This window comes from Nuphar pumila, chromosome 6 (genome assembly GCF_984573655.1).
Source record: "Nuphar pumila chromosome 6, dmNupPumi1.hap1.1, whole genome shotgun sequence".
Lineage (NCBI taxonomy): Eukaryota > Viridiplantae > Streptophyta > Magnoliopsida > Nymphaeales > Nymphaeaceae > Nuphar > Nuphar pumila.
Window position 1 is genome coordinate 10,641,018 of NC_143254.1, and position 25,319 is coordinate 10,666,336.

Sequence of the window (25,319 nt, forward strand, 5' to 3'; positions counted from 1 at the left end):
TTATAAGTTTCAAAATCAATGGCGTGTAATTTTTATAAATTTTTGAGGCTCCAAATACTATTTTTTTTATTCAAAAATCATGATCCAAGTGATAATTTGTAGTAAATCAATCATGTTGAACACATCAGAATTTAAAAAAGAGCACAAAAAAAAAATCATTGGGAGGGTTTCCATTGGGGAGGTTTTCATTGCATATATAGAGTAATGGGTAGGTGTTAAATGAAATATGCTAAATGATATGTGGTAAATGAGTTTTTCAAGGTTTTTTTCATTTTAGTTTTAAATTCTATGTACTTGATTTTATAGGGATCAGCTATTGAATTCCGACACATGGGTGGGTTTTCATAATGTTCAAAAAATCAACTGTTCAAAAATCTTTGTAAATTTTTGAGGTTCCAAATATCTTTTTTTTTCATCGAAAACATATGATCCACTGTGGATTCCTCGTAAATCAACCATGCCCAACACATTTATTTTTGTTTAACTGTTATTAATTTAAGCAGGCTAATAAATGCATAGTCACTTCTTAAGGTAAAAAAAGTCGCACAATTACTTTTAACATTAAAAATACATAAATAATTTTCCTAACAAAAGACAGTCAATTAAGAGCCTCTCAGTCCACCTAAACTCTGCCGACCTTTGGATGCAAGAAAGATGCAGGAAAAGTAATGTAAAATAGAAAATCAGTATGTATTTTGGGTACTTCCAAACAAGAGAGACTTTTTTGTTGAAAGAGTTTTTCTAAAAGGTACACTTTTTTTATAGAAAAGGGATGGAAGAATGTTTCCTAGAAGTGGTATCCTATGTGAGCCCTATGCCAAGTTGAAGGTCTAGGTTCGAATCCCTCTGCCACATGGGGCTTAAGAGATATCTCGTAGGGGTCTCCCTAACCCCAGCTTGACTATATATATATATATATATATATATATATATATATATATATATATATATATATATATATATATATACTTGTTTTTTCACTCCCCATTACCCACCATCTCACCATCACCCTCCTCCTCTTCTCATTTTTTCACATTTTTCTACTCTATTTTTCTCTTTAGAAAACTTCTCGTATCAAAAACTCTCATAGGCAAAACGTTCTTTTTGTGTAATAGTTTTTACTCCCTTCCTATTTCAAATGATGGGATCCGTGTTCTACATGGTGGTGCCCACATGCATAAGTTGGACAACTTTTCTTGGCATGGACTCAGGGGGGCCACCTTGTCCCCTAAAAGATTTTCCCTCTTTTTTTCAACTTAAAACATTCTCGTTGGTGGACAATTCTAGAGAAAAATAAGCTAAATTGAAGGCGGGCAATGGCATCTTCAAAGATTTACATTGTAACACGGCAGACCTACACTTGACTCATCTTACACCATTCATCTACCAGATAAACGGTGGGTATTGAAACTTGAAATTCTTCTTCTAGAATGTTCATGAAAGCATACATCCATAATAGTAACCTTGACTAAGGTAGTGCCAAAAATTCAAACATGCTATTGTTCAGACTCTTGATGTGAATGATGAAGAGTAAGCTATATAAGAAGAAGCAGTAATGCATATAGGATGGTGTTGCTATTTTAATTTATTTGGCGTCAAAATATTAGAAGAATTTAAGTGTTAAATATATTACATGCATCTATCTACTCTTTAGTTTCAAGATTTGTGCCCCTTACACCAACTTTGTTCTCAGTGGGGACTCCTCGTGGGGTCTGGCACAATGTGGTGTATCAAACGCTTTACTCCTGTCCTGAATAAGTTATTTTTTTAATAAACATAAAATATTTAAAAGTATTTTTAATATTATTTTAATTGCTTTAACACGTGTCATGTTCTAATTGACACATAATATTTAAAAAAAAAAAAAAGTTGACCGATTCACGTGAGGTCTCTGTTTGACCACAAGATTTTTAAAACGATAATTTCTCGCAAGATTTTTTAAATATTGCAAGATTTATGAAAAAACATAAGTACCACGATTTAAATGTGATATTTACCTTTTAAACGGCTATTTATCATAAAAATCATGTATTTTTATTTTTAAATATTTTTTATTACCGAGATTTTGCCAAAAAAATAAGCGAGATTTATGATTTTTTTTTTAATTCTCATGAGTTTTTGAAAAATGAGATTTTACCGTTTTTAACGTTTGTCACTATGATGCTAATGAACCTCCGATTTGGATCAAGCATTTTATTTCTAAATAGGGATCTTAAGGGAGTACAAATAGGCGACACCGGTCCGGCCATTTCCGGACCGGTGGCTGGCTGAAAAATTGTCAGCCTTATTATTTATTTATTTCTTTTATTTTTTTAGTTTTTGATGACCAAAACCTTAAACTGGGATTTTGGTCACCCAAACAACCCTAAACGTTTAGGTTTTGGCAAACCAAAAACTTGGTTTTTAAGCAAAACCCTGTATTCGGCAAATCAAATTTTGCTCGATGTCATCCAAACAGGGCTAGGAAGGAGTTTTTTTCTGGCATAGCTGAACAAGACAAAAGCCTATTTTTGTCTTAGTAAAAAAAAAATCTGATTATGACTGCACATTTAAGCGGTCAAGTATTTGCCACTAGGGATGACAACGGGTCGGATCTAAGCATTACCGAATCCGACCTAATCAGATTCGGATTTGAATTGATGAAAAAAAGAAAAAAATGAATCCGAGTCCAACTAGTCTAAAACCCTCTATTTACACTTGATCGGATTGGGTTTTAATCATATTCAGATTCAGATTTTAATAAAAAAATAATACCAAATCCAACTAATTGGATTAAGATTCGGGGCGGATGTCAGGTTACATCCGACCAGTTATCCCTCTTTGCCACCGCTTCAAACTATGTTACAGAGGTACCTCATTTTTTGTACGTATCCCGTATGATACGGTTTGACACGAGATCCGTTTGAACACGATCAGGACACGTTGTTGACCATCTCTCTCTCTCTCTCTCTCTCTCTCTCTCTCTCTCTCTCTCTCTCTCTCTCTCACCTATTAATTTATTATGAAAATTCCATCACCTAAGCTCCTAAAGTAAATTTTAACTATAATATATTACAAAATTTATATACACCGGGTTTTATTTTTATAAAATTTATGAATTTGTGATTCATATGCCAGCCATGTACGTGTATGTGTTCGTGTCTTTGTGACATAAGAGTTCAAAGTCTACGCAGTTGATTGCAAAAATGGAATTATTACTCTTTTTTTAAAGGCAAAAAATGGAATAATTACTCAAGACGGTGAATGTGTAGTTACTTTTTAAAGGTAAAAAGAGGCTATCGTTTTTCATAATAAGGGATTATTACAAAAAACACCCCTCACTTTCTTAAACGTGCATTATTTAAGAATTTCTTTTTCCTTACAAAACAAGTGACCTGAGATTAGGGGGCGGGGCGGGGCGGGACGGGGGCGGGGGCGGGGGGGCCGTCTCAAGATTGGAACCTCCATCCCTGCACGGGGATGGATTTTAATCTCCACCCCAGCCTTCATCCTCGTTTCATGTCCTCCATCCCCGGTTCAAATGGGGATGAGGCAGGGCGGGGTGGGGCCCCGTTTGCCATCCTTTAGAAGGACTGGGGGCGGGGAAGGGCGGGGCTAGGCGAGGATTGTGGCAGGGACGGGATGGGGCGGGGCGGGGAAAAGTGTAAGTCCATCCCTGCCTCCATCCCCGAACGGGGATGGATTTTAACCTTCGTCCCTGCCTCCATCCCCGTTTCATACCCTTCATCCCGGGTCCAAACGGGGGGAGGCGGGGCAGGCCCCGCTTTCCCCCGGTCCACTGTCATCCCTACCTGAGATACCCCTAGAAGAAATTATATGTTTTTTTTATATATTTAGCACAGTCTACTTGAACCAAACAACCTTTGTTCAATATCATGTTTCAAAAAAAGAAAAAGAAAACATTTGTTAAATATTGACTTTTTGGCATAATGACATCATCATTGAGCTGGACTGAGCCAATTGCCAGCCCTAAAAGAGTGGAAATTGATCAGGAAGACTTGATAAGACTTGATTTTGTAAATGCAGGGTGGCTTTTATCATTTTATGGCATTGGCCTCTTAGAGGAGAATCTGCATCCTGGTCAATCTCAGTCCACCCAGCCCAACTCTAGTGTGAATAGGGATGGCAGTGGACCGGGTCGGGGGACAAGGTCTCCATCCCCACACGGATCTTGATTTTAACCTCCATCCTCGCCTCTATCCCCGTTTCATATCCTCTATCCCCGGTTCAAACGAGGAGAGGTGGGGCAGGGCAAGACGGGGATTGGACATGGGGACGGGGCGGGGTGGAGAAAAGCATAAGTCCATCCCCACCTCCATCGATCCCCACATGGGCTTTGATTTTAACCTCCATCCCCATTTCATGTCCTCCATCCCCGATCCAAATGAGGTGAGGTGGGGCTAGGCCCGGTTTTCCCCCGGGTGCCCACATGCATGATAGCACCATGTCTTGGCATGGACTCATGGGGTCCACCTTGGCCCTAAAGAATTTCAATTTTCCAGTTGTATTTTTTTTTTCAACGCAATTACAAGGGTATGTCTTTATGGCATAAACAAAGTTTTCATTATGTACAATTCGAGGGAACAATAAACTAAATTGGAGGGCAGCATTGGCATTTTCAATGATTTTACATCCTAACAAAGTAGACCGAACATCTGTCTCATCTTGCACCATTCATCTGCGAGATAAACAGTGGATATTAAAACTTGAAATTCTACCATTATACATGCTTATGAAAAAACATACATCCACAAGAACTTTTGACTGCTTATGAAAAAGCATACATCCATAAGAACTTTGACTAAGGTGCGAAAGATCCAAACATGGTACAAATCATACTCTTGATATGGACGACGAAAGGTACATTTAACATACAAATTATCATAGTGATGTATTCCACTCAATTTTATAAGTAACTGAATAAATAACATAATTTATGATTTCAATAGAGAATATGGCCTTGATTATCGTTTATAAATTTCTGCTTGGTTCCTCATTGTAGAGCCCTCGAATCTGGGTCCCACATTGGCTGCTGGAACAATGATTATTTTCCATGCAACAGTACCTGAAAAGCCCTTTTGCTTCGGTTTTAAGCAAACGATGAAGATTGAGCACCACCCTGCTCTTAAGTTTCATGGTTGGTATTTTAATAGCTTTACTTGCACCGACCATGTTATGGTGGGGGACTCCTTGTGGGGTCTGGCATCGACTCCAAACTCCTTTCCTGAAGTTCTAGAAGCCTCTTATCTCTTGGCTGTCTATAAACCAAAGTTTGTTTGTTTTTTTCAGAGAGAGCTGGGTTAGGCAGATCCCTACCAGTTATACAACCATACCACTGGGATTCGAACTAGCAACGTACCAAAACAAGGTGACGTGCCCAGACAAGCACAGTCCCCGCTGGTCTATAAATCAAAGTTACGAAAACACCAAGATGAGATTTTTTTTACCAAGATGACTTTTTTAGTAGATCAGACCTCACAGATGTGATCTAAGGGTACGTTTGGAAGAAAGAAAAACCCTCATAAGAAAAGAAAGTTTTGCCTATGAGAGTTTTTGATACGAGAAGTTTTCCAAAAGAAAGCTTTTTGTCTGTTTGTATAGCATGGGAAAAACAGAGTGGAAAATGTGAAAAAATGAGAGAGAAGGGTGGTGGTGATGATGAGATGGTGGGTGGTGGTGGTGGTGAGATGTGGTGGGGAGTCTAAAAATAAATTCTCTTGATAGGAAACATTTCTCCACCACCCCCATGGAGGAATGTTTCCTATCAAAAAGTGTACTTTTTAGAAAACTCTTTCAGTGAAAGTCTCTCTCATTTGGAAGGGTCGGAAAATCCATATGGATTTTTCATTTTGCATAGCTTTTTCTACATCTTTTTCGCTTCCAAACATGCCCTACATGTTTTATCGTAAGAAATAGGTTTTGAATCATGGGATTGTGACATGTAAACAGTTTTTTCAAAGACTTCACAAATTGACAGCCTACTTGGCGACTGAAATAATGTACTTACATTGGAAAAACATGAACCAAGGTCTGATCCTTAGCAAATAAATTAAGTGTCGAAGAGCGATATGGTTAGATTGAATTGTTACAACTTCACATCTATAATACATGAAGTGGGTATAGAGCTTTTTAAAATCCAATGAGTGAGGAATATAGTAACAAAATCACTAATAGTCGCCATTATATACATGTATAGAACCACCCTTCTGCTCCATACCCGTACAGTCAAATAAATGGACCAATAGCTACCCTCCCCCTGGTATGTGCTCGTGCACACACAGACACACAGAGTTTCATGTGCGAATGTACTTGAATGCGTGAATGTACTTGAATGCATGCAGTGCACAGCCAGCTATCTAAATTGACACTCCATGGTTTGAGCAATGTTTTTTAGACCAGACCTGTAACTTGGATGCAAAAGATCGACCCCCAGTTCAATCTTCATACGGGTGTTGGACACTAGCTTTTCTGCAATATGCTCTCCTCTCTGGAGATGTAGATTCACAGGGTCAGCTGCAATACTTCCATGATCCAGCTTCCCCGGCCATCTTTGCATGATCAGGGCATGTGCATAGGAGAAAACTTCTGAACGTGGTGCGGGGTCATCATCGACGATATTAAAAATTTTCCTGCAATGTGCAAGAAAGGAATTTGTAAAGGATGCTTACCATGAACCCAAAAGTTCTTCAGTGCCAGCAAATTTTAAACAGAGATGAGATCAATCATCCGCTGGTTATTTCATTGAAAAAAAAAATGCATTGGCATTTGGACTTGTGCAAACAAATTCCACTATCTAAAATTAGAAACAATAAGGGGGCGTTTGGCTGATGCTCAAAATGGTGTGTTGGGAATCAATTTTTCTCAAAACACCATTTTGGACGTGTTTGAAAATGTTGTTTTGGTATTCCAAAACGATATTTCCAAAAACAAGGGGCGATTGGCAAAGGGAACATTTGAGCTCGAGAATCCTTCTCCAATAGGCCCTGCATGGCTGGTTTCCTTTATCATCCAAAAACAAAAGTCCTAAGAACATACTGGCCAGTTTGTGGCTTATGAATGATTGAGAATACTGTAAAAACCATCTCTAACCAAGGGTTTCATATTGATTAGCCAAATCCACGCGTCCCAAACTAATGACCTAAAACAAAAGCCTGACTAAAATTAAATGCTAAAACAAAAGTAAGCAAAGGCTAACTAAAAGAGAAACATACCTAGTTGATGGTCTGCTCATACTGGCTCTGATTGCTTGACACACATCAGCGACATGAATACGTGCTGTGTAACGCCTATGCTGCCGTATCTGCTGATCTTTTGACAAAGGCCTTTGTTTAATTATGGTATCCAAGGCACTGCAAGAAAATGAATTTTATTCATGATAAGATGGAGCCAACAAAGCAGACAATCCAAATGCAAGCTTTACCAAACTAACAGTCTTAGCTCGACATCAAAATAAACCAAAGTCAATAAAGACAAACCAAATGTACCATAGAAGAATAGTCAGACTGGTGAGTAGGTATACAAAGGCATGAAGCTTGACAAAAGCACAGTTAACTTTGTAAGTGCAACAATTAATTGACAAATGGATATCATGTACAACCACAGGAGCCTTTCTATGAAAACCTTTTACGTTCAGATAGCACATTATTTAGCTCCAACTATCCATCTGGTACTGGATGTGATTATTGACAATGGCCGATAGGAATAAGTGATGATCATTAGCATTATGCTCTTGTAATTTTAAAAAAAAAATGTGAACATCCTATAACAAGCAAAGGCCGTGAAGATAGCAGCAAGGAAAATGAAAAATCAATTATATTTAAAGAAATAAATATCCAAAATCTCTGGAAAACGCCACAAACTTAACAGTTGCTCTCTCTTAAAGTTGTTCATTTTGCATTAAATGCAATATGAAGTGGATTTAGCAATTCTCCAGATCCAATGAATATGTAATACTTCCACTTGTGACCATGAAAGGAGTTTGCATAAAAACTGATTGAACTTCCAGAGGATTACACACTGAATCAATGTCAACCATCACTTTAGGAATAGGATAAACATGCAGACATAGTGAAGCCTAAAATAAGACATAAGGCACACAAGTCAGACCTCCTCCCAGGGCCATAAACTCCTCCAAGCCGAAACACATACACAAGCACACCGATATCACAACCAAACCTGAGCCATGCATTCTCTGCGTCCAACCTTGCAACAGCCAACTCATTCTCAGGCTTCGGAGGGAAACTGAGAAAAACCATGAATAGAAACATAATGTTATGTATGTTCGACCTAAGATAGACAATGGCAAGAGAAGCATGCCTTAATGTACATGAGCCTTACTCCTCATCAACCCAAGAACCACCATGATCTCCATAAACACCTAAAAACATTAAACACATTCATTAATGGAAATGCCAAATATTCTTGGGATGTGCAAACAGTACACTTTTTTTTTTCTGTAACACATGATTATGAATGAAGATACCATGTACTCACTATTAGATAGTAGTAAAGTAAAACACTGGTATGCTCAATGCATTTAAGGAGAAGCTTTGGATTCAGTTCAGTTATTAAAACTAATCACGTGATGGACATATCAAACTGCTTGCAAAGCAGGCACTTGAACTATGTAGCATCATCAAGTCACTTTAATTTAATTAGCAGATAAGGAAAATGCAGAGACATGTTTAGTCATAAGCAGTAAGTCCAAAATCCTACTATATGACCATGGGAAATCCACAAATTTTGGTTCAAACAGAGATGGCAAAAATAAAAGCATGTAATACTAAGGAAAAGTGGTAGAAAGGAACACACTTCTAGTCAACACTCTCAGATGACAACAGCACTGATGACCTACTTGAGAAAAACTCAGGATTGTAAAAGTTAAGACTATAATGTCCTTAAACATTGTTGAAGAGAATAGAGAGTAAAGAACAAGAGGAAAAAATATGCAAGATACACCTGGAGAAAAAAACAACATCAAGTAATCAGCATCAGTTGGGTTGTCAAGTTTAAATAGAGAAAACAAGACTGCGCGCTAAACACCAAGAACAAATATATCAATTCTCAAATCAATGAGGAACAAACACTCCTATATCACCTAAAAGGAAAAATAAATTTGAAATACAATATCTAATCTCATAAGCATCTTTTGCTAACTATCTAAAACTTTAGAAAGTATGTACCATATCTAGTTTCTCTAATGAAAGATGGCTATGATATCCATATTATCAAATAAAAAAAGCAAACTCAGAAATATGAATGCATGGTCACATTATCATCTAAAGATTAAGGCCCTGACATCTTACCAAGTGGTGTCAGTTTCAAACTCAACAGTAGCTAATTAGAAAAGTAACACATTGAAAAAGGAATCAACATTAATGTGTTCAGTATTTACAACAACAACAATAACTACGCCTTCATCCCAAAACTTGGGGTCGGCGATATGAACCAAAAAAGAAAATCATTTTGGGTCTTCCACATGAATCCTTCTCCTCCAATCATTTTTATCCAATGCCATGTCCTCGGTGAGGTTCAAAGCATTCATATCCTTTCCTATCACCTCCATCCATGTCTTCCTAGGCCTACCCCGACCTCTTTTAACTAATATATTTTCCCATTTCTCCATCCTTCTAACTTGAGCATCATTAGGCCTTCGCCGAATATGTCCAAACCACCGTAAACGATTCTCTCTCATCTTATTTTCAATGGGTGCAACGCCTACCTTCTTACGTATCTCCTCGTTCCGAATCTTATCTTTTATTGTATTTTCACACATCCATCTCAGCATACGCATCTCAGCTACACTCATTTTTTGAATATGATGTCTCTTGGCAGCCCAACATTCCGTACCATATAGTAAAGCGGGCCTAATAGTCGTCCTATAAAACTTTTCCTTCAACCGCAATGGCATTCTACGATCGCACAACACTCCAGTTGCACTTTTCCATTTCATCCACCCAACCTTTATCCTATGATTTACATCTCCATCAATTTCTCCATACTTTTGAATGATAGATCCCAAATATTTGAAACAATCATCCACCGGTATTTCTTGCTCACCAAGCTTCACTACACTCCCATCACTACTTCGTTGCTTACTAAACCGACATTCCATGTATTCTGTCTTACTCTTACTCAACTTAAAACCTCTTGCTTCCAATGTCTGTTTCCATAATTCTAACTTAACATTAACCTCAGCTTTAGACTCATCAATCAAAACAATATCATCAGCAAACAACATACACCACGGCACGTTTTCTTGAATTGATCTCGTAAGCTCATCCAATACTATAGCAAATAGGAAAGGTCTTAAAGCAGATCCTTGATGTAACCCAACCGTTATAGGAAAATTGGATGTCACCCCTCCACAAGTGCGGACATTGGTTACTACTCCTTCATACATATCCTTAATTATACTAATGTACTTGAGAGAAACACATTTCTTCATCATTGTCCACCAGATAACGTCCCTAGGTACTCTATCATATGCCTTCTCCAAATCAATAAAAACCATATGCAAATCTTTGTTCATCTCTCTATTTCTCTCAATAAGTTGTCTAAGAAGATGTATAGCTTCCATAGTTGATCTTCCAGGCATAAAACCAAATTGATTCTCCGATATCATGACAACCTTCCTCAACCTAAACTCAATCACCCTCTCCCAAAGTTTCATAGTATGACTCATGAGTTTTATACCACGATAGTTTGTGCAATCTTGTATATCACCCTTATTCTCATATAGAGGCACCAAAGTACTCTTCCTCCACTCATTAGGCATCTTATTTGACCGCCAAATCTTGTTAAAAAGATTTGTTAACCATTCTAAATCTTTCTCTCCCAAGCATTTCCAAGCCTCGATAGGTATACCATCTGGGCCAACTGCCATTCTTGATTTCATTTTATTCAAAGCCTCTGCAATTTCTTTCTTTTGAATCTTGCGCATGAAGTCACGATTCATCTCATGAAAAGGAATGGAGAAGTCTCCAAGATCTTGAGCATGACTTTCATTAAATAGCTTATCAAAATAATCTTTCCATCTCTCCTTAATCTCCTCATCTTTGACTAAAACCCTTTGTGTTTCATCTTTGATACATCTAACCATACCCAGATCACTCGATTTCCTATCTCTCATCTTTGCAAGCCTATAAATATCATTCTCGCCCTCTTTGGTATCCAACTTGTCATACACCTCCTTATATACCTTATCCCTCGCGTTCCGAACTACTTTTTTAGCTTCCTTCTTTGCTATCATATACTTCTCCAAATTCTCATTATCACGACTCTTACTTAGATTTCTATAACACTCTCTTTTAACCTTAATAGCTAATTTGACATCCTCGTTCCACCACGATGTATCCTTACCTAGCGGTGCACCGCCTTTAGACTCACCCAATACCTCCTTAGCCACCTTTCTCATGCCACCCGCTATCTTATTCCACATTGATTTTGAATCCTCCTCGAGACACCAATCAGCTTCCTTAACTACCTGCTCTACAAACATTCCTTGTTTAGCTCCTTTCAATGCCCACCACTTAATTCTAGGATTTATCCTATGTCTATCCCTTTTGCGGCATTGTCTAATTCTAAGATCTAAAATTAAGACTCTATGTTGTGTAGCTACACTTTCTCCCGGTATAACTTTACAATCGATGCAACAAACCCTATCTCTTTTTCTAAGTAGGAAAAAATCTATCTGACTCGTATTAACCCCACTTTTAAATGTTACTAGGTGAGACTCCCTCTTCCTAAACCAAGTGTTTGCTAAGATCATATCATAGGACAAACCAAAATCTAAAATCCTTTCTTCACTTTTGTTTCTTTCTCCTATACCATAGCCTCCATGTATACTCTCAAATCCATCCCTACTAATGCCTACATGCCCATTAAGGTCACCGCCGATGAAAAGCCTTTCTCCATAAGATATCCCTTGTACTACTCCATCTAAATCTTTCCAAAATTGACATTTAATGGAATCACTAAACCTACTTGAGGTGCATAAACACTAATAATATTAATAATATCCGAACCTAATACTAATTTAATAAGTAAAATCCTATCACCCTTCCTATGGACCTCAACTACATTATCTATAAACTCATGACTCATAACAATCCCTACTCCATTCCTATTCTTATTTATTCCTGCATACCAAATCTTATATCCCCAAGGTTCTATCACTTTTGCTTTCTCACCTACCCATTTGGTCTCTTGTAGACATAAAATATCAATCTTTCTCCTACACATAACATCTACTAACTCTACCAACTTACCAGTTAAAGATCCTACGTTCCAAGTGTTCAGTATTTAGCTCGCAAAAAAAGATATGCAACATAGACATGTTCTAAGCAAGGAGAAGTCACAAAAGAATTTACTTCCCAACCTCAGAAACAGTTATATGTACATAGTCATTTAATAAAAAGGCATCATTCTGAAGATTTCCATAGCCACAGATATGAAAGGAGCTGAAAGGGGATCAAAGCACATGGGAATGAAAGATGCAAACGCTTCTGAGACTCAAGTAGTAGGAGCTTGTGCATCTTACGTATGGGGAACATTTTGACCACATTTAAGCTTGAAAGACCAGGACAGCATAGTGCTGAGCAAGCATTGCCTGCACCTAAGTGAGCATCTACTTGTAACAGCCTCCAATTGTATACAAATATGCCTTTTAAAAGCTTCCCTACCTAATGAATAACTAATCAAGTTGAAGAAACTAGTTTTGCAGCAATGAATGAAATTATTTTGCATATGCTTTAACAGTAAATGCACAGTCAATAACATTAACATTCAGGATAACCTTTTCGGCTATTCCTGTAGAACCAAATGATCATGAAAGAAAACCTTAATGAAAGAGATCTTAAAAGCATACACCAGTCAGATCAAGGATCTGTGCAGATACATACCAGTTGAGGATAAGTAGCACAACCAGCGAAGGTTGCCACTGCCTAATTTATCCAATACGAGGTCCTGATGAAAGTGCAACACCTTCATAATAGAAACAAAAATCATGAAAAACAATATTCTCAAGCAACTATTCCCAAAAAGGAGAAAGATGTAGAAGGATGGATAAGATCTTATTAGCTCACAGGATCCCCAAGGATCACGGAGGGAGGGATGGAAACCAGGAGGTGTGTTGCATCACGCAAACTGTGCAAGCTTCTGTGTTGATGAAGAAAGCAAGATGACGTTGCACTTGAAGTACTACAGATGAGAAATGAGTTAAAATAAATGAGCAAAGAATCAGAGAGAAGAAGCATCATAACTAAAACAAAAGCTGCCCATTAGTTAATGCCATCATCAAAGTATGCAAAATTCCCTCCATTAGTATCCCCATGCATGCTGACAATATCACTTGGTGAAATTGTCAGTTTTCACTGTTAAAACAACCAAGCAGAATTAAGAGAACATAACTCTCACAGTGGAAAGTTATCCTAACAATAGATATCACCAATGATTGGTAAAAGACAATCAACTGATCAATTACGCTGACCGTAAGTACGGCAGGCAGAGCCAGCACGGCTAGGTTTCTGATCTTGGGGTGGTTTCTCCATGTAAATATCAAAAACTTACACCTAAGTACACACCTAAGCCATTGGGAACACATTTTCTTGTTTCAGGCAAACAAGTTCTAGATACTCGTACAAAACCAGTTTCATGTACTGCCATGTATCTTTCGCAAGGACAAGAAACTGTTATTCGGTATCAAAACCTAGAAATATGAGAGAGAAAAGGAAGAAGGAAGAACAGGTAGAAGAAGATGGAAGGAGTAAGCTGCAGCATGACCACTTTCACTATTCATTAGGTGAGGGGAACACCTCTAAAAAGATTCATTTATACTACTTCACATTAGGGTATATAACAAATAAGCCTGCATTTTAATTAATATTACAAAGATGCCATTGGGTGTTGCATATGATCTACAATGACTAATATTACAAGAATTACACCAATTATAACCTGAAAGATTGAATTGCGTCAAGTATGGGTTGCCATTGTGTGTGTGTGTATCATCATATGGAAAGTATTTGCTAGCCTTGTGGATAAGGAACTCCTTGGTTGAAAATCATAAAGGAGGTTGTTTTGACCAAATCTGTCCTCATGGATGCATTCAACATGGTCAAAATAATAAGAATCAACCCTTCAATAGTATCTTTTCAATGTCAAAATACAAGTTTTTGAGGATTGAAAATTTGTATATCATAGGCCATTGATTTTTCAATCCCCAGAAAATCCGACACACACATCAGAAGAACATGATGCAATGCTGATTTCCCTTTGTACCTGTGTCCTATGTCACACAGGTAGTCCATTTTGTCCCTGTATCATGTCCCCTTCTATACTAGTCATGTTGAAAACTTCATAAAAATGGCCATATCCTCATATCCGCAGCCATATTCATGTGACATAACCAACAACTCATCTCCACTTCCACCATTACAGTCATTGCCACCACCAACTAGATTCCAACTCCACCACCACTACCACCATTCAACCATCAGCCTTGCTTTCATGGACACTACCACTTCATAGCTTAATGCCATCATCACCACCACCAATCAAATCTGGTGAACCAGCATCATCCCCTCCTTGGCTTCCCTTTTTTCTTCATTTCATTCTCCCCCTTCAGCCTCATGGGCTACCATTATTACCTTCAAATAGCAACATGCATGATGACATTCATGTCCAGCAGCAGCTAACTAAAGCAAGAAGGCCACGCATGTTTTATTCAATGTCTTGGGTAACCAATTCAAGCAATTCATCCATGTTTTTAGTTGAAAGAGTTTATACATCCAAACAACAAAAATTTTGCTTTTAATCTTTAAAACTATTTATAGACAAAAAAATGGGGAGACCTTTTTTTATATATTTCTATTTTTCTAATAAAGAGCATGATTTTTCCCTTCACGACATGTTTTTCTTGAGGTACCCTCAAAACGAGGCTATGCATCAATGAGATGGACTCTGAAATGTTGTCAAAGAGGTAGTTTCATCCAAATCCAGCTACCGAGCTCGTTTGCCTGAGCCAGTGAAGTTTAGGAGCTTACATTGACTAAACTCCAATGCAACCTAGAACTTCTTTCGGACGGAGGCCACCTTGGAGTGTTGCTCTAGCTTGCTTCTAGTTGAAGAGGCCGTAAGGGAATAAATTCTTGTTCAGAATTTTTGGATGTCAAAGAATTGTCGATGGAAAAGGAAAAGGGTTGTAGAGGTGGTTGATGGACTATGTAACATGAACACATCTAAAAGGTCGATGCACCTGTGTTGCACTCACGTCCAAGTGGGTGCAACACTTGGACATGGCTTTCACAGTGTCAAGTGTCAGGTGCGGTCAGCTACACCGCAGTCGATTTCTGTCCAAAACCGGACTCAGTTAACCCTAACCAAGTTCAATTTTATCTATAGTATATAGTATATAGTATAGACATAAATATGTATATGTTAAAATAGGTATATTTTTAATCATATATATGTACTTATATATGTACTTATATATATATATATATATATATATATATATATATCAAGTACATTCAACCCTGTGATTGGTAATGCCCATCAGAGGCATTTTTTTCTTTTCACAGCATTGTAATAGGTTGTGCCCATTAGAGGGCACAATAGTGTTTTTAATTTCTTTTTTATTTTTTATTGTATTATAATGTCCTTTAGCTTAAAGCTAAAGGGTATTAATGTAGTTGATCTTAGAGTCGTTGGGACTAAGGGTGTCAACGGGTTGGGTTTGGTTCGGACCCAGGTGGGACCAGACTTGGATCAGATTTCGGGTATGGTATCGGGTCCATACCCAGGTCTAATCAGGTCTACTATAAGAGAAACCATACCCGGACCCGATAAAAACTACATGAACCAGACCCTGACCACACCCAGTAAAATAATATTTTTTATCATTTTTACATTGAAAATTTGTGGGTCTTAATCGAAACTTAGGTCGGGTTCGGGTCTGGTATAAAATTTTACAAACTATACCTGAGTTCATGTATTAATCGGACCTTCGGGTCCAGACCCAGGTCTTAATCAGGTTTTCTTATTTATCACCATACCCATACCCTATAGGGTTTGGTCCGGGTCGGGTCCGGGTAAAATAGGCCCATTGACACCCCTACTTAGGACCTCCCAAACTACTCTATTTCTAGCCATTGGGGATGGTCCCAAGATTCTAAGTTTTTGTGTCTGGTGTATATATAGGGGTGAAACCATGGTTGGCATTCTCGGGACTCAGTATCGGATCGGCCACAAACAACTTGTTGACTCGGATGAGAAAACTCGATAACTCAGGCGAGTCAAGAATTTTTATTTAATTTATTAAAAAATAAATAACAAAAATAAAAAATAACATATTGGGTGTGATTTATTATATAGAGTAATAAACATAACTTAAAAAACTATAATAATATATTAGTTAAAATATTAAAAAAATGGTATTTTCACTAATTGAATTAAAAAAGTGTGTTATTTGCAAAATATCATAATGTACTTGATAAAATGTAAATATCACATTGTAATCATGATATTTTATATTCTAAACATAATTTGTTTTGAGAGGAAACATTTCTTTTTTGAAAATTTTCAGAAAATATAAATAATTGCATGAGAGTTAATTAGATGCATTAAAATAGTTATTTTGGTCAAATACCTGTTTATTACCATTATTTCACTATCAAATATTATCACTTAATTCTCTCTCTCTCTCTCTCTCTCTCTCTCTCTCTCTCTCTCTCTCTCTCTCTCTCTCTCTCTCTCTCTCTCTCTCTCTCATAAATTTTCATCTACGTACCCGCACTAAATGCAACTTTGAAACTTGAAAGTAAAAATATTTTCAAAGTGACCCTATATATATATATATATGGAAAATATTTGCTACTAATGAAGGTACAGAACTAATAAGCTAGAAATCATAGGCGCAAGTTGTAATGTGTTCAACATGGTTTGTTTGCTAAGGATCAAGCCTTGGATCATGTGTTCAGCATGGTTATGAAGTTTTGGCACATTGTGGGCTGTTGATTTTTGGACCCCTTTAAAAACCTAATTACTTGTCATAATCACATGATTCAATACAAGTTTCCTACTAAACAAATCATGTAGATCACATCTGTATCATTTGATTTACAAAAAATTAAAAGTTTTTGAAGAAAAGAGTGATTTTTACTCATTAGTTCCTTACCTTCATTAGTAGCCACTATTTGCCCATATATATATATATATATATATATATATAGGAAAAGTGGTAGCGTCCTACCACTTTTCTGGCATACCACCAGCGAACAGGCATTTTTGAATTGTTTGTCATAAATCTGACCCTGCAAATGTGTTCGACATGGTCGATTTGCTAGGAAATGGCACACTTGGATCATGTTTTTTGGATAAAAAACATGATTTTTTAAGCCTTGAATATTTATAAAAATTTTAGACTGCCAATTTTTAAATCTCATAAAAACCTATCTACATGTCAGAATCAGATGATCCAAAAGTTGATTCCTATAAAATCAAGCATGCAGAAAACATCTATATGGTAAGATTTAGGCACTGTTTGGGAGCCCACAGTCAGAGAGGAAGTGGGGAAAACCTAACATCTATCATTGTTTGGAGATGAGAAAAAAGGTAATTAAGGGTGTTTAGAGAGAATTTGTCAACACCATTTCCATAAATGGACTGCCACCACAGGGAGGTGGTAGTTTGCAACTACCATGCTGATCCCATCTTTGATGGCCTTCTGATTGTCTTTGGCACTCCTGCCAGCCATAAAGAAAACTTTGAACACGCTATTGGTCACAGTAAAGACACAGGAAGAGTGCTTGAAAATGTTATTGGTCACATTAAAGGCATAAAAAGGCTGTTTGAAAAACTTTTTTTTTAAGGATTTGAAAATGTTATTGGTGTCCCAAATAGCTTCCACTAGATTTGGTGAATACCTGGCCCAACTTTTTAAGGTGCTCCCAAACAACCTAAGATGAAACGGGGTTTCCTTACTCCTTGTGGATTCTAGAGTTGCTCAACCAGCTACCTTCGACGACCGGCTCCCAAACAGAGCATTAAGGAAAACATAAAAAACTCTTCAAAAGCCCAATAGGCTGGCAGTAGGCCAGAAAACTATATATATATATATATATATATATATATAGAGAGAGAGAGAGAGAGAGAGAGTAGGTGGTAGCCGCCTACCGGTTTTCTGGCCTACTGCCAGCCTATTGGGCTTTTGAAGAGTTTTTTATGTGTGTGTGTATATATATATATATACACACACGCGCACTCCCACATCCAAGGATTTTGAACTTGTCATGCCGTACCCTTCGCACCCACACTTACATGACATAGTTGATGGAGAGGAAGAGACACCCAATGCTCAACAAGATGGTAGCATCTCCTACAGACTTTTAGTGACTGAAGATCTCTCAAACCAAGTTGGGGATGTTATGGAGGCCATTGAGGTAACTGCCAATTTATCATTATAAATAGCATTGCATCCAAAATTTGTTGTGGTTCACCAATGCTAACAAACAGCCATTTATAAATTTTGTTTTTTCATTGTTTATAAAAATAAACAAAAATACATTTAAATAGGGCCTAAGAATATAAAGATCATTACTAATGAACTGTCATTGGTAGTGTAAGATATGAAACAAAGAATGACTGTATAAGGCTCCACATAAGCACAAAAGGATCAAAAAATAAATTTATATGATATACTCTTACTCATTATCTTCTGCATTGTAAACGAATATCTCAAATCCGCTTCCCTCAAGCTTTTTCTTTTTAGTCTCATCCGAGCATGTCCCTGAAACTTTCCTGAATTTGAAAAAGTAACAGTCATCCTTTTAATTGAAGAGTAGAGCACAGTTAATTAAATTGAAATCTAAAATAGTATCTGAAAATATTTGAGAAAGCAAGTGCCATCGTCCTCGGCATGAACAAATTGTATTTTCATCAGGCACTAAATACCAAATTGTTTAACAAATATTTCCCAAAAAAATAGCTAGATATATATGAAACACTAAAAAATTAGACCCAGTAGAGCTTGTGGATACTACGTTACACCTCTTTAACAATGAAAAGTTATTGAGCTCTTAGACAAAAATTTTCAGCATTCTATCAAAATAATGAAAAATGAGTGTAGCTGAGATGTGTATGCTTAGATGGATGTGTGGAAATACAATAAAAGATAAGATTCGAAACGAGGAAATACGTAAGAAGATAGGCGTTGCATCCATTGAAAATAATATGAGAGAGAATCGTTTACGGTGGTTTGGACATATTCGGCGAAGGCCTAATGATGCTCCAGTTAGAAGGATGGAGAAATGGGAAAATATATTAGTTAAAAGAGGTCAGGGTAGGCCTAAGAAGACTTGGATGGAGATGATAGGAAAGGATATAAATGCTTTGAACCTCACCGAGGACATGGCATTGGATAGAATTGATTGGAGGAGAAGGATTCATGTGGAAGACCCAGAATGTTTTTCTTTTTTGGTTCATATCGCCGACCCCAATTGTTTTGCGATGAAGGCGTAGTTGTTGTTGTAATGAAAAATTAAATGACAAAAATGAAAGATAAATGAATAACTAAGAAGCTTTGTGTAACTCGCTGGCACCATATAGACAAAAGCCTTCATAGTTTTTTTTTTCTTTTCGATAGGCAAGCTGGGGTTAGGCAGACCCCCACCAGTTATACAACTGCACCATTGGGTTTTGAACTTAAAACGTCCAAACACAAGTTGACGTGCACTAACAGCTCCTACCAAACAAGTGGAGCCCCGCATTGGACAAAAAAAAAACTTCATAGTTGGACAAGAGATACTTCACAAAAGCAACCAACTGTACTAGAAATCATCACCGGCCAGTCATAATGGAGGAAACAGCTTAGAAAATATCGGTTGGCAGAGACAATCTTGACATGTTCAGAAGAACCATGAGTCTAATCCATACTTTACGGCAGCGGTACAAAGAAATTCCGTCCAGTGAGAAAAGCAGAACCAAAAAGCAAGAAGTCAAAGCTTATTCAACTAAATGAAATGCAGACAGGTAAGGTGACAGTGCAATCCAACGACTTTGGTGCAGAAGCAATGCAAAAGAAAGACAAGCTCTAAATCTGTAGGATGTTAGGAAAACGCGAAACCTCACTACCTCTCTCTCCAGCAGCAGTTTCATAGATTAGCTACTGGTAGGCAATTTCTACAAATTTATCAGTAGACAAATTCTACAGTAAATAGAAGGAACAATAAAAAGATTACAGCAAAATCCCTAAATTGAAATGTCTTCAAGTTTGATGATAAGCATATGATGGTTGAATGGTAGAGCTGCAACTACCTAGCCAAGGGATGATGGATTGGCAGTTGCAAAAGAAGTTCATATTCACGTTCTGCTGTATGAAATGAAGTTGACTTGTAAGTCTACCATTAGTAAGAGAAAGACAACAAAATCACCTTCTGAAATCAATGTTGTTGATTGCTAAGTGAAAGTAAAAAGATCTGACCCTTTGAATCAACGCATTAACATATGGGGCTACATTATATCCCATTATTCATGCTCCTTAGATATAAATGCAAATTATACAAGGGAAGAAAAACATACCTACGGCTATTCTCCCAGATCCAATTGATTATAGATAGTAGTTCTCTATATTTTTGCAGTAGTATACTTCTACCACACTGACTATGAAGCAATTTGCTAGTTTACACGCCCAGAGCCATCTAATCAATTCCCTACATCAGGGATTATCTTTGTTTCAGAAACGCACCAATGGGCTCAAATTTCTGTGGAAACAGAAAATGCCAATACTGAAGATGACTCAGCTAGTTTCTGAAAAAACAACCATGCTAAGTAGCTCCGCAGATCAAATTTCAAAACTATATCTAGGAAGAGAAGCGACAAAAGGGAGAAAAATAATTTCCGGAAGGATCATCTCAACCCTAGTTCAATTTCACCAAGAACTAACATTCTAACGACCTTCTCTAAACCCTAGCTCCTATTACAGAAGCATCCCCCGCGAAATGAAATAAAACCACAACAATCGAAAACCAGAAACAAAAGAATTCACGCTCAGATCAACAATTTGTCGATTTGTTTAACCCCAAGCTTGCATACAACACAAGGCCCTATTAGGTTGGTCTTCGAAAGCTAAATTCACGACCAGTAGAATAAAAACGGAAAAATAACTCCAGTTTTTCATCCTAATCTACCTTGAACTGAACGATCCACACGTCATGAAAGAAGAACCCATAAAACGGATCATTAAACATATAAAACCATGACCGAAGAGAATAAAAAGAACAAGCAAAACTACAGATTTTTCAGCATAATCTGCCCTAGAATACAACGATCCATGGACAACAAAATGGAAAGCGCGGGAAGGTGGAAACGTCAAAAGAAGATAAATTAGGGGCAAAGTTTACCATCCGTCGTCCTTCAATTGTCGAGCCAAGAATTGGCCGACGAATCCCATCCCTAAAATGAATATGTGATTCTTGCTTTCCTTCTCAGATCTCGATCCGGCCGCGTCGCACCGTAAGTTCGGAGGACGCCGAGCACGGAATCGAAAAGCATTAGGGTTCAGAAGAGGAAGAAGTCGATCCGCACCGATCCTCGTTACGCCGGAGACGACGAGACTCGACATTCCTTCTGCAGGAATTCGAGGGTTTCCTCTTTCCCGGCGGGAGAGAAGAGGAAGACAGCGAGGGCGACCAGAGAGTATCTCAGTTCCTTCCCACGCGCCCTCGCTCGCTCGCTCGCGAGTAGATCGGGTTCCACTCGACCCGGTCCGAATCCAACCATTTACCCTACTTGGGTTCGGATTCGGAGTCTTCGGACCCGCACAAGGCTGGTTTCTACCAAACCAAATATGTAAATCAGATCGGGAGGGTCAGACCTAATTAAAAAAAATAAACAAGAAAAAAAGAAGCTTCTCACTCATGGGTTTGTGCAGCCAACATTTTTCCGTGGGCTAAAAGAGAATAGTTAAGGTCATATTGTATATAGCCAATGGTAACCATATACAGGAAAATATATTGGCTATACTCTTATGTTCTGAACCCCTTAGTTTAAAGTTACAGAAGTAGGTCCTTTTGACCAAATTTGAACATAGTAAAAAAATAGAAGGAATATTCAATCCTTAGATCATACTTTTTTTTATGTACAAATATAATTTTTGTTGGTTGAAAATGTTAGAAAAGTTTCAAAATATAGCACATTTTGTAAAGTTTTTGTGCTTTATTGTTTTTCATCAAAAGTGCTTTGAAAATATTTAGTCTTATATCTAAGAGAGAAATTTTTCTGGTGGTTTAAATAGGTTTGTTCTCTATTCTTTACTTTAGTTAATTTTGTATGTTAGGGTGACTTGCGGACGTTGTTGCTCTTCTCGTAGGAACGAACGTTGCATACGCACGCACGTGTGTGAGCAAGGGCGTCTGAGGCGCAATGTGACATTTTAATGAAGCACTTTGCAGAGGTGCGTGTGAGGTGCTGAGGTCCACTTTGATCAAGCCATCTTTGACTTTTTGTTTTCTCGAATAGCTTATGAGAGGCTGTATGACTGTTGAATGGTTTTGAAAGTCCTTGATCGTTAGTCAAAGGCAAGTGATTGTTCAAGATCATTTTTGTTCAATTTTCAAAGTGTTGGATTTATGACCTTTAATTTCATTTGTCACAAAAATGTCTTAGCCTTCTTAAAATCTATAAATTTCTTCATTTTCATTTTTTGGTTCATCAGATTTTTTTTATTCTCAAGTTTTCTTTCTTTCTATCCTTTTGTTTTTTATTTGGCTTGCCAAGTTCAAGTGTGAGAGAAGTCACTTGATCTTGTGAAGAAGTGACACTCTTGAGGTTCAAGCCTAGTTGTATCTCGAGAATTCAATCGTCAATAAAGCCTTTTCATATCTTTAGAAATCTCAAAGTAGAGCAATTAAAGTTTTAAAAATAACGATCTTAAGAATGTGCCTCTAGGCTTGGGATCTTGATTCTCCTAAATCTTACTTTTAGTCACCATTTGTTTCAACAACAAATTTTGAATATTGTAGGCTCTACAAAAAAAATCAAACATATATACTGGTCAAAAAATGATTAAAAGGCCAATTTCTGCTAAACCAACCATGTAGATTACATTTGGAGGGTTGGATATGCAAAAACAAACAAATTAATTAATTAATTAAAATTTTCACTAGTAATTTTAAAACGCACGTGTAGCTAATATGTTCAATCCCCACCAAACCTCTCACTTAGAAATCGTGAGGTCTCGTGCACATCTCGGAGATGTGCAGTGGTGATGGAATGTAACATCTCATTCATTATGATGGTACTATTCTTGCTTAAAAGATGAGTCCTGATTTGAAAATGTCCTGAGCCTTGTGAGATTGGAACCCCAGACAGGATTTGCTGGTACTCAGCTCAACTAGCTCATATGAGCAGACCTGAAATTGTGCTCATGCAAGCTCAAGCCTAACACGAACTGGCTCGTTTAAAAGAAAAAATCCCTTTTCTTACATGTCAGAATTGAACTACTCATGACTGCAAGTTTAGCTGAATACCAATCCAACCAATTGAATTTTCTTATTGTTTTTGACATGCAACGTACATAAAGTTTATATAAAACTCATCTAAACAAGCTGAGATGAGGCGAAACACTCATTGTTCATACTGGGCTCATTTGCGCTATATGAGTTGCTTGTAGCTCGACTCACCAAGCTCATTTGACTAATTTGAACTGGCTTTTGGTGAGCTTAAAGAAGCTCGAAGCTTGTAGATGCCCTTTGTGCACTTGGTAAGCAAAGAACAATACATGAAACATGACATACTACAAGTTTTGTTGTAATAATCAAATTATAAATCGTACCATTATTTGCAATGCATGCTCACAAATTATGAATATTACAAAATGTTCACTTTAGAAACATTTAGTAAAGAACATACACAATCACCACTCTAACCCCTGTGGACCTGACAACTTAGTCTGATCTTGCTGATGTTTCATTTGAGAAATGAAGTAAAAAAAAATGAGGGTTTCATAAATTCACAGCATAGCACCTCTTCCTTATCTCACCATGGTGCCCAGTCTTCACTTCAATCTCTCCCAATCTGATCATGGATTTGATGAACTTTTTCTTCCACAGGTTAGGCTTATGGGCAAAGGACTCTACTAGCTTCTTTGTTGATTTACTAGTAAGAAGTGCTGCATCAGATGTGAACAACAGAGCAACACCCACATAGTATTTATTGTCCAAGACAAGTGGAGTGAATGGCTCCATCGCAACAAGTGAGTCTGTCTTGCTTTCGGGTGGGCATTCTTTCCTTAGACTTGCTGCAAGCTTGGGATCAAGGGTGGGGTCAGGTTTCCCGGTGTTGTTGAAGTTACTGTGCCTCCCTCTAATAGCGGAACAGTGGGAAACTCCAAGGGAGTGGGCACCTAAAGAGAGAGAGAGAGAGATTGTTTCTTCAAGTCGTATATACCTGAAAGAATAACCATATCCTTAGCAGAGAGCCCTTTGACAGCAAAGAAATTGATGAGAGCACTGATATCCTCTAACTTTGTAGCGTGGAAATTTAGCATCCTGGTAGTGGGCAAGCAAAACAGAAAAATCAGCTCCTAACATATATCCAAATAGTACGTGCCACCGGCGGATCTAGGTAAGGGTCAGGGCGGGACCACCCTGACCCAAAATTCCCCAATAGAGGCATTTGGGTATTACACTGCATATCAAAAAAATACTTTCTACCACTGTACAACAATTGTGTGAATGGTAGAATGGTTTACACAGGTTGGTTGGAAGGTTCTTTGTTATCTTGTATTTCAAGTTTAAACCTTTTTAGTAGAGAGGGTGGTGTATGTTCACCCCCGATGATTCACTGAATCCCACGTCCGTGTTCGGGGGTCCCAAAAAGCACCACGTATATAAGCACATGGGGCTCGTATTCCCGTGTATGTTGACATCACTCAGGATTGGAGTCTTGGTTCGGTTGCAAAGACTTAAGTACCCTTTCTTGTTATTCTTGCCATAAAACGACAGTTTGAGAAAATGAAAAAAATGTCCTTCATTCAAAAAAGGAAAACAAACGGTTCAAAAAAAGAACAAACATGTCCTTCATCCAGAAAGTCGAGGATGATGTTGACTCTTCAAAGTCTACGCAGTGAAACGAACCTTAGTCGATGATCCGATGGTGATCCGGCGAAACAATGGTGAGTCGACGATCCGATGGTGAGTCGGCGATCCGATGGTCATCCGGCGAAACGAACCTGAGCCATCAAAATTGTCTGTTTGAACTTTTCATCGTCATCTTCTTCTTCTTCCTTCTCCGTAAAACACTGTAACCCCCCCCCCCCCCTC

The 25,319-nt window shown here is 37.7% G+C and overlaps 1 protein-coding gene and 1 pseudogene across 1 annotated transcript; both read right to left on the bottom strand.

Moving 5' to 3' along the window:
• Positions 1–6,140: 6,140 nt before the first annotated feature.
• LOC149833932 (NAD(P)-binding Rossmann-fold superfamily protein) lies at positions 6,141–21,696 on the bottom strand. Its single transcript, XM_090011118.1, has 8 exons — positions 21,399–21,696; positions 18,706–18,798; positions 13,086–13,200; positions 12,903–12,984; positions 8,338–8,377; positions 8,107–8,241; positions 7,212–7,349; positions 6,141–6,629 (listed from the first exon to the last, which is right to left on the bottom strand). The coding sequence occupies exons 1-8, from the start codon at positions 21,617–21,619 to the stop codon at positions 6,353–6,355; spliced, it is 1,101 nt and encodes a 366-aa protein (XP_089867244.1). The 5' UTR covers positions 21,620–21,696; the 3' UTR covers positions 6,141–6,352.
• Positions 21,697–23,999: 2,303 nt separating this feature from the next.
• Positions 24,000–24,544, bottom strand: LOC149833933 (peroxidase 2 pseudogene; annotated as a pseudogene).
• Between the last annotated feature and the right edge of the window lie 775 nt (positions 24,545–25,319).

Excerpts from the sequence above, each read along its gene's own strand:
- LOC149833932 (XM_090011118.1), bottom strand. The coding sequence starts at position 21,619 with ATGTCGAGTCTCGTCGTCTCCGGCGTAACGAGGATCGGTGCGGATCGA. Across the intron at positions 18,799-21,398 it reads CAATTGAAGGACGACGGATG|GAAAGTTTCAGGGACATGCT; the intron begins GTAAACTTTGCC and ends TTTCAAATTCAG. Across the intron at positions 12,985-13,085 it reads CCGTGATCCTTGGGGATCCT|GTGTTGCACTTTCATCAGGA; the intron begins GTGAGCTAATAA and ends TCTATTATGAAG.